The sequence below is a fragment of the Trachypithecus francoisi genome, unplaced genomic scaffold, assembly GCF_009764315.1.
Source record: "Trachypithecus francoisi isolate TF-2019V2 unplaced genomic scaffold, Tfra_2.0 Lachesis_group7, whole genome shotgun sequence".
Taxonomy (NCBI): Eukaryota; Metazoa; Chordata; class Mammalia; order Primates; family Cercopithecidae; genus Trachypithecus; species Trachypithecus francoisi.
In genome coordinates, this window is record NW_022681472.1 from 58,634,046 (window position 1) to 58,643,562 (window position 9,517).

The 9,517-nt window shown below is 47.5% G+C and overlaps 1 protein-coding gene across 2 annotated transcripts; it reads right to left on the reverse strand.

Annotated features, from left to right (window-relative positions):
* Nucleotides 1-2,166: 2,166 nt before the first annotated feature.
* KLF10 (Kruppel like factor 10) lies at nt 2,167-9,310 on the reverse strand. 2 transcript variants are annotated; one of them, XM_033202401.1, is made up of 4 exons: nt 8,953-9,310; nt 5,552-5,785; nt 4,536-5,448; nt 2,167-3,774 (listed from the first exon to the last, which is right to left on the reverse strand). In XM_033202401.1, exons 1-4 carry the CDS (start codon nt 8,986-8,988, stop codon nt 3,515-3,517), a joined length of 1,443 nt encoding a protein of 480 aa, XP_033058292.1. In that variant the 5' UTR covers nt 8,989-9,310; the 3' UTR covers nt 2,167-3,514. The 2 variants fall into 2 exon arrangements, with proteins under 2 accessions (XP_033058292.1, XP_033058293.1); XM_033202402.1 differs by lacking the exon at nt 8,953-9,310 and adding an exon at nt 7,338-7,749.
* Between the last annotated feature and the right edge of the window lie 207 nt (nt 9,311-9,517).

Below are 9,517 nucleotides of genomic sequence, written 5' to 3' on the forward strand. Positions count from 1 at the left end.
TCTTACATAATTCCAACTTAATAAATAATGAGGGAATTAGCATATCACAGTAATAATTGCCCCAGGCAAGATTTCCATAAGGATACTGAAATAAATGAGGAAAAGTGTAAGCAGAAACAGGTTATTTGCATAGTCTTAAAGTATGTCTCTCTGCATATTTAATAATTATAAAGAGAAACATGGTAAATTTACAGTGGAAAATTCCAGCAGATATTACCCTAGCCAAAGTGAGTGAGGTTAGCATCACTAGTAATGCATATGGACACCACGTGTTCGTAGGTAAGATGTGTTGAGAAGGGCATTATCACTCTGGGGCATCTTTCCCACATACCCCATAGCCTCAATCTAATCATGAATAAACATCAGACAAACCCACATTAAGGGACATTTTGCAAAGTAACTGACAAGTAATGTTCAAATGACAGGACTCAAAAACTACTACAGATTGGAGGAGGCTACAGAGACATGACAGCTAAATGCAGTTTGAGATCCTGGATTAGGTCCTGTAATAGAAAAAAGCAGAAAAGCTAGTAAAAAATTAAGCTAGTAAAAAGGTGTTTCTGCTTCAACTTTTCTCCATTTTAGTATCCTTATGAAAACTTAATAGTATTATACTAAGTTTAACTTATTAGTTTTGGGCGCCTGTAGTCCCAGCTACTCGGGAAGGCTGAGGCAGGATAATCACTTGAACCCAGAAGGTGGAGGTTACAGAGAGCTGAGATCATGCCACTGCACTCCAGCCTGGGCAACAGAGTAAGACTCCATCTAAAAAAAAAAAAAAAAAATTAGATCCTGCTTCAACATTCAACTCAAAAACAATAACTCTGTTTATAAGATTCTTAAGGAAAGATCTCAGATACCAACTAGGACTGCAAAGAACACAGCCAACGGGTGGCACAGTTTCACTGGCCACATCATTACAAAGGACTGGGCATTAGGGGAGGCAGAAAATATTTCAGCAATCTTCCTCCATTCCCACTTCTGGAGACCTGCCACCATGAAAAGCTCTAAAGGAAGAGGATCTTCCAGGCGCCCAACACCAAAGCTACACAAGAGGCCAGAATGGCAAAGCCTCTCTCCAGCAGCTGTGTCATACTCATGTGGTATTAAGTTTCCAAGAAAAGTAGCAACAGGTGTACAGATGTCCCAAGACACTTGTCCTACAACTGGTGCCAAGTCAGTACACAGACCCTTACCATGGTGTTTATTCAACAGTAAGGCAGACTCTAGGTCACTGGTTAAGTTGGGCATTGTGGAAGATGTTCTCCTGACCACAAGGGGATTTCAGTGCAAGCTAAAATAGGAATCTACAAAATTATACTCTATGCACCAAGTGGCATTTACAGCCCTTAGTTCTTTCTACTGATGAGTGACTAACAAGTGTTTCTCTTCAGAAGTGGATTACTTTTCATGCAGCTTAAGTACCAATATGTTTATTGCATTTAAGGTATCACTTAATTGTCCAAGTTAACTTCTAGAGGTGAGCAATTTACTCACTGTTTAATAAGTCAGTCTTCTTTTCATTTGCCACAGCAGTTTCATTGCTTGTAATTATTCACTGTGGTGTTCCCTTCAACTTTACTACTTAACAAGATTTTATTGAGAGTTGGGGCTGTATTTCAACCCCAAATCACCAAAACATTCAAGAATGCTTAAAAAGTAGCACTTTGGGAGGCCAAGATGGGCGGATCACTTGAGGTCAGGAGTTTGAGACCAGCCTGGTCAACATGGCGAAACCCCGTCTCTACTAACATAAAAATTAGCCAGGCGTGATGGTGCATGCCTGTAATCCCAGCTACTCTGGAGGCTGAGGCAGGAGAATCACTTGAACCTGGGAGGCAGAGGTTGCAGTGAGCTGAGATCATGTCACTTGAACTCCAGCCTGGGTGACAGAGTGAAACTGTGTCTTGAAAAATAAAAAACGTTTAAAAATTAAATGTGGTTTCTTAGAACTGGCTGGTTCACATATTACCTCACCAAATAGATAGATACTTGGCCTCACTTTGTATACTCTCTAAATCAATTCATGTTAAAGACATACTCCTACAGTTCTAAATTTGAATGAGACCCTTAGAGAAATTCAGACACTAAGTCCTTCGATAATAGAAGTGATCAGTGTCAAGGTGAGAGTTGAGAATGGTTTTTAAGAAATGCAATGACCATTCTATATACCAAAGGAAGTTCTTTATTGTAAACAAGATATAAAGTACAACAAAAGAAATACTGTGCAAATTGTAAGTCACAAGGATTTTTTTTTAATTAAAACTTTTGTTTTCCAAGGGTCCAAGTTTTGATGTCAGAAATCTACACCCAATATACAAAAACAATGTTAAATGGGAAGATATAGTGACATTTTTCACTATATATTTTAAGCAATTTACTTTTGTGTTGCCACTGTGTATATCATCCACTATATAACAGAATAAAAGAGAAATACTGTTAACAAAAGTGAATGTTCTAATAATAATTTTTCTACCCAACTACCTCCACATCCCCAAAAAACTCCTATAAATTAACAGGACAACATTTGTCCACCTGTGAATAATGGTCACTAATTTTCTAATTCCATAAAGCACACATTATATCCTCATAATGTAAAGGTACTTTACTGATGACATAAGCCATCTTTTTCAAGAAGTTATCTAAGATTCTTAATATCCCTTCTTTACAATATATATTTTCATCTTCAGATTTTTTTTCTAAACAAAGTGCAGTGTATCTTAGAGTCTACAGAAAACACATTGGTATACAATTTTCAAATCTACACAAGAAACTGCAGGCAAACTAAAGTTCAAAGCATAATGAAATGCCTAGATACAGTCATTTGTTAAACTTTCAAAACAAAAATACAAAAACAAATTGTAGCTGTGCTTCAAAGCAATTAAATTAAGGAGGATTCCAATTCTTTGGGCCCTCTTAGCAATATACAGCCGTTCAATTCCAAATATTCACAATAGTGTAAAAATGACAGTTCTAGATATATTTAATCACTATATCCACGATGTTGACTGGAAAGACTAGGAATAATAAAGAAGATAACTCTAGAAAAAGATGACAATATTTGTAATAATACAAACTGATTTTACATCTCCATCTCTGTACCGTAATGTTTATTTCCAGCCTCCATATTCTTGAAACCAGTGCTTTAGAAGAATCACATTGAAAAGTTGGTCTCAAGTATAAACAGCAAAAGTAAAGTAACAAATATGCACACAGATTCAAAATCTGTGCTACCTGTGTTGACCTCATCTGAAACCTTCAAAAAAATATTCAAAGGAATAAAAGCTTTCTCATCTCTCTTATGTGATAAGAAATGAAACCTGCCATTCTGTGACCTGCCTGTGGCCGAAGCCCTTTTTGTCACCTAACCCAGGAGGGGCCTTCGCGCCAGGCTGTGGGGCTTCTGCTTTAAGCCCATGTTGTGGGGCCACAGACTTGCAGTGGAAGCATTTTTACATCACCACTGGCTCCCGCTGAGACCAAAGTTAGTTCTGACTCTTCACTTTCCAGTCTGTCACTGTGTGGGAGCAGGGGTTGGAGGTAGAGCAATGTCGTTTAACTTGCTCACTTCCATCTGCCAGTTTGGTAGTTTCTTGGCTGATAGATGGCGCCGTGCATGCTTGGTCAAATGGTCACTCCTCATGAACCGCCGGTCACACATGGGGCACGCAAATTTCTTCTCACCCGTGTGGGTTCGCCTGTGTCTGGACAGTTCATCAGAACGGGCAAACCTCCTTTCACAACCTTTCCAGCTACAGCTGAAAGGTTTTTCTCCTAAAACAAAGAAATACAAATCATTGTTATGTATAAGATTGCGGTGAATTATATGTTCAATTCTATCTAGAAGTATATGAGGAGATATATTTTAAATAATAAAAGCTAATAAATCAAACCATCAAATGAATATGAGATATGTATTGCTCCAATTTCAACTTGTCACTTGATCACATTTACAGAACTCTTCTCATGAAATAAGGCAGCCGGGTGGGGTGGTATGCATCTGCAGTCCCAACTACTCAGAAGGCTGGGGCAGGAGGACAGCTTGAGCCCAGAAGTTTGAGACCAGTTTGGGCAATAGAGCAAGACTTCATCCCTTTAAAAAGCCAAAAATGAAAAGACTTCCTGACTTCAACTATGATTCAAAAGCTTTAAAGATCCCTTATTAAAGTAACTACTCAGACATCTACAGAATCATCATTTGAGAGACTGAAACAAAAGCACATCAATCAAATCTTTATTTACACACTTATTTATTTTTAAATTATTTGTAGAGATGAGGTCTCACTATGTTGCACAGGCTGCTCTTGAACTCCTGCGTTCAAACAATCCTCCCACCTTGGTCTCCTAAAGTGCAGGGATTATGGCACTTGTGAGCGGCCTCCAATAAAGCCTTTTGGAGGACCCTGCACTGGTAAATACCATCCTCTAAACTAGCTAAGGCAAGTTCTTCCTTATCATCCTGGGTTTAAATGTGTGATCACAGCCAAAACCTCTTCATTTAAACACTAAAGACATAAGAAAGAAGTGGCTGGTACCTGTGTGCGTCCTCGTGTGGGCCTTCAGATGGGAACTTTTAAAGTATGTCTTGCCACATCCTGGGTGGCTACAGATGTGACTTCTTATCCTTGACGAGTCAATCTGAGGAGTGACTTTTGCTGCTGAAGGGGAAAACCCAGGAGCAGGGGCAATGGGAGAGAGTCTGGTGCCATTCGGGCTCACCACTGGAGGCTTTGAACTTTGCACAACGGGCTGGGGTACCACAAACATGACGGCGCCTTTGGGGACTTGTGTGCCCATGAACACAACAGGGGGGCAAACGGCTGGTGGCTGGCTGGGAGGAGTGCTGGGAACGACTGTTGTCACAACAGGGTTGCTGGCAGGAAGGGGAACCATCTGGCAGATGACCGGCATAGGTGGCACTCCCCCTGCAGGTACTGCAGGTGGAGAGACCAACACTGACTTCTGCTGTGGGGACACGGGGGCTGGCTGAGACCTGCAGATGACCGTCTCTGAGGAAGGCACGGAAAAGTCATAAAGTGCGGCATTTGCTTTCTCATCAACATCTGCCACTGTGTTTCTCTCACATTTGGATCTGTTTGGTGACACAGCGGCACATGGTATGTTCTTTCTTGCAGCCTCAACAGTTAGGTGGGTTCTTCTTCTAAAAGAATTGTCCTGATAGTTGAGGATGCTGGCTGCTTTCACTGGGCAGGACTGGTGGTTACACAGCTGGGCATCAGCTGTATGACGAATCACACTTGTTGCCTGAGCTTTGGGGAGTTTGGGGGCAGATACTGGGCTCTTTTCTTCCTCTTTGAAAGGTGCAGCAATGTGAGGTCTGGCAGTATCTGAGAGTGACTTGAAGTGTACAGTAGATGGCGCTGGTGCCATCAGATTTGACACTTGAGAGGGTTCAAAGTCAGAAGGACTGTAAGGTGGAGTCAAACACTAAAGAAAAGGGAAATATATAAGCATGAGAAATCTACAGTTTATTACGTAAATTTTTAGAAATTCTGTAATTTACATCTATCTTAAAAACAATAATACTTACAAATGCTGGGATTGTATGAAAATCAGGTGTTCCAGGAAGCAGATTCTCTTCCTCTGACAAATCAGACACTGGTGTAACAGGTCTGTTCTCAACGTATTTCTTAAAGTCAGACTTCCAACTGCAGCTCATTGACATAAGTGCTTCTACAGCTTCAAAATCACTTTTCTCTGCAGTTTTGTTCCAGGAATACATACTCTCTTTTGGCCTTTCAGAAATCATTTTCATTCTTTCCTCCTACAAAAACAAGAGGAAAGTTTATAAGCATATTTTTTGTCATCCAAATGACAGAGAAACGAGCAAATACTGTTTTGTTTTTTTAACAACTCACAACTTTCCAAGTTAGAATCAGAAATAATTTTCCTCTCACACCTACTACGATACTTAGGAAGTTCAGCTACACTTGTTAGGTAGGTAACCCAAACCTCACAGTAGTGGCAATAAAATCTTCCTCATTCTTTCTCTAACACTTAGACTTTAACACTGATATCCTTTCATGGAAGAGAGGCACACCTAGTCCCATTAAGGGGACTAAGACGAAAATTATCAATGCATTTGTGATCCAAAAAGAGAAGTATTTGGCTAAGAAGAAAAAAAAGTGTTTTATAAAGACTTTCCAGAGTAGCTACCTGAACTAGAGTCGGACAAAATAAGGGAGAGTGCTGCGAAAAATTTATCTTTTTAAAATATTACAGGCATGGTATGAGGTCTTTTGAGGTAAAAATTCCTGATAGAAAAAAAGAAAGCCAAAACCTTCTAATAAAGACAAAATGTAGTAGAGCTCTGGCTTGTTGCTATGGGTCTGACCTTTGGAAAGTCACTTTGCACTTTGGGATAAAAATCAAAAGATAAGGGATCCTCAGGGTATCTTTCAAGTTAAAATTGTATTATTTAAGATCTAAAGTTATTTGATAACTTGATTATGGTAAAGAAAAATCAAGTGAAATACATAGAAAAAAATTCCAACGCTTATTTTAATTAACTTTCAACCTCTTCATATTTGTGCTCCCTTTTACTGAATCTATTTGACACAATGGTTTGCCATGCATAACTACAACTTAGCTAATGCAAAATTACTAAAAACTGGATAATCAAAAAATGTAATATTCTACTTGGAATTTGCAAAAACCGACTTTAAAGAGTGAGCATAATCAAAGTAGAATATATTTCAATTCCTTAAAGAACTGCTTGATGACAAAATAACAGCACGTTTTGCACTTATGTGTAGAACTCCTACCTAATGTTTTATAGTAAACTTTGAACTACACTATAAAAAAACGTACTACCCACCATTTCTCCTATTTTTCATTAAAAAAAAAAAACTGTTCAGACTTGTTTGGTCAGAGATTGTGTAAAAATACCAAAAAAAAAAAAAAAAAAAAATTCTTTACGTTGCAAGGTATTATTCTCAATACCAGTTTTTCAAAATGCATGATGCCTTCGTGTTGAAATCCTAAGACAACGAGCCACTGCTCTTGAAATATCTCTAACAATGCAATTGCATAATCGCGCCCGCCTTTATGTAAGCTGCAATGGACAGCGCGCGTGTAACAGCCCCAAGACGCCAATGCAAAGAAAGGAAAAAAGAAAGGCAGGCCTGCGGCAGGGAAGGAGAGCGTGAGCTGGGAAAGACAGGAAGGGAAACAGGGAGGGGAGGAAAGGGAGTGGGGCGCGACGCAGGAAAGGGAAGCGCGGGCGGAGGCGCTGGCGGGGGAGGCAGACGAGGGGCGGGGGCGGACGGCGGGGGAGATCCTCGCTAGCCGGGACCCACGGATGGGGCCGCCCTAACCTCAATGAGGCTCGAGGGTGAGTCACTGGGAACATTCCTCAGCGCTCGCACGTCCCCGCGTCCCTGCCCCCGCCATTGGCCGGCCGGCTCGGCGGCCCGGGCCCGGATTGGCTGTGCGGCCCGGGGCGGGGGCGTGGGCAAGGAGGGGGCGAGGCATGTGAACAAAGCGTGATCAGCGGCTGCTCCGGGAGGCGCAGGAAACGTGAACTGGGAATTGCCGCGCCGTCACCTTTCCCCTACTTCCTGAGCCTGCGGGCCCCCGCCCGCGCCCGACCCGGGGGAGGGGCCGCGGGCGCCGCCGCCAACCGCCCGGCCGTGCGCGCCGGGCCCTCGGGGAGGGGCGGGGCTGCGGGCGCCAGGCTCCGGGAGGCGCCCGCCCCTTCCAGCTCCCCGCGAGCCGCCGTTCCCTTAGGAACCGACAGCGGGGCCGGGCCTCGCTCCCGCCCCTGGCGGAGGCCGGGGCTGGGTCACTCCGGGACGAGAAGCTCCCCGGGCGCACCCGCTCCCGACCCACCCCCGGCCTCCGCCTCAGATGCGGGAGGAGGAGCCAGGTCCCCGCGGAAACCCAGCCGCCGCCCTCCTCCCGCCAGCAGCCCCCGGGAACCCAGCCGAGCCCTCGGCACTTCCCGCCCACGCGGCCCACGGGACCTCAGACCACCCCGTCTCTCCCTGCAGACGCGGCGCCCCCTCCCCGTGGCTTCCGGCAGCTCCAGGCCCCTCCCGCCGCGCGTCTCCACGGGTTCTCAGACGTGCAGCCCCCACAGGCCCCGGCTCCAGACGCGCGGCCCCCGCGTCTCGCGGCCCAGCTCCCCCCGCCCACCTTCCCGCCCCAGCTGCTGGGTCCCGCTTCCCACCCTCCCGCCCCCGAAGCGGCTCCCCGCCTCTTCCAAGGGGTCGTCAGAAGGCGGCCACCTGCCCCTGGGGTAAGAGTCCCCCTCCAGACGTCTGGAGGAGCAACTCGTCCCCCAGGGCGGTCGGCGGGCCCTCGTGTCATCCCCTGCGCCGACGCCAGGCGCCCCTTCCCCCGGCCCCCGGCTATCTGCTGAGCAGCCCCCGTCTTCCAAGCGTGGGTTCAGACCCCCAGGATGGGTAGCCCACTGGCCTCTCCTGTGGGCACCCCGCCTCCCGAGTGCTTGCGAGCAGCCCCCTCCTACCCTGGTTCGCGTTCCTGAGCCAGACCGGGCATCTCTCTTCGGTGCCAGGTGCAGGATAGCCCCCTTGTCCCTCCCACGACTCCCTTTCCACGCCGTACCCCAACCTCGCTGCAGGGCAACAGCCCCCTCCTCACTCCTCCCCCCCTCCACAGTCATCCTCCTCCTCACCAGCCCTCTCGGGTCTCCATGCGGAGTTGCCCCTTCCCCTCCTCAGTACATCTAGAGCAAGACCCCTGTTCCCGTCTCAAGATCCGAGTCCCCAGCTTCGACCCCCTCCCCAGCACACACGCCCTCACTAATGCCCATAGTCTGCAGGCAGGAAGCCCTTTCCTTCCCCACGACTCCGCTGCAGCCCCGATTCTCAGGCGTGGCTGATGTCAGGGGCTCGGGGTTCGCGCCCCCTTTGGCCCCCCCAGACACGACCAGGCGAGGAAGCACAGGGGCATCCCCAAATGACTTACTGCAGTCTGCTGGAGAGAGGCACCGAAGTTGAGCATGGTTGGCTGCTTGGCCGCCGGCGGCAAGCTGACTGGCTGCTAGGCTGCTGGCTGCTTGGCCACAGACGGGCGCCCGGAGACACTCGACGTCGCTCCCGCCGCCGCCGCGCTCAGCGCCGTCTGCCCCCTCCCCATTCAGGTAGCGGCTCAGCCTGCCCCGCGCTGCGGGCGGGGGCGGGGGCGGAGCCTGAGGCCGGCCAATCAGCGGCAAAGGTGTGTGAGGCGCCGGCCAATGGGCTCGCGGGGCCACGCGTGATCAGCGACTGCCCGGCAGCGTGAAGCTGGTGTCAGTGGAGCGTGTACACAATCCCCGGCAGCGTGTTCCCTCGGCCCTGCCCGGGGGAACTCCAGAGGCCACCTGATTCAGTGACGCCCCCCGCCCCTAGCCCACCCCTCGCCCACTCCTCGCCCCTCGTCCCCCGCCCCTGCCTAGAGAGGCGGTGCAGCGGGCGGGGAGGCGCGGCGACGGCAGCGCGCCCAGGCACTGCGGAGGGCCGGCCCCACGTGGGGGGTGGGGAGGGATGCCCGC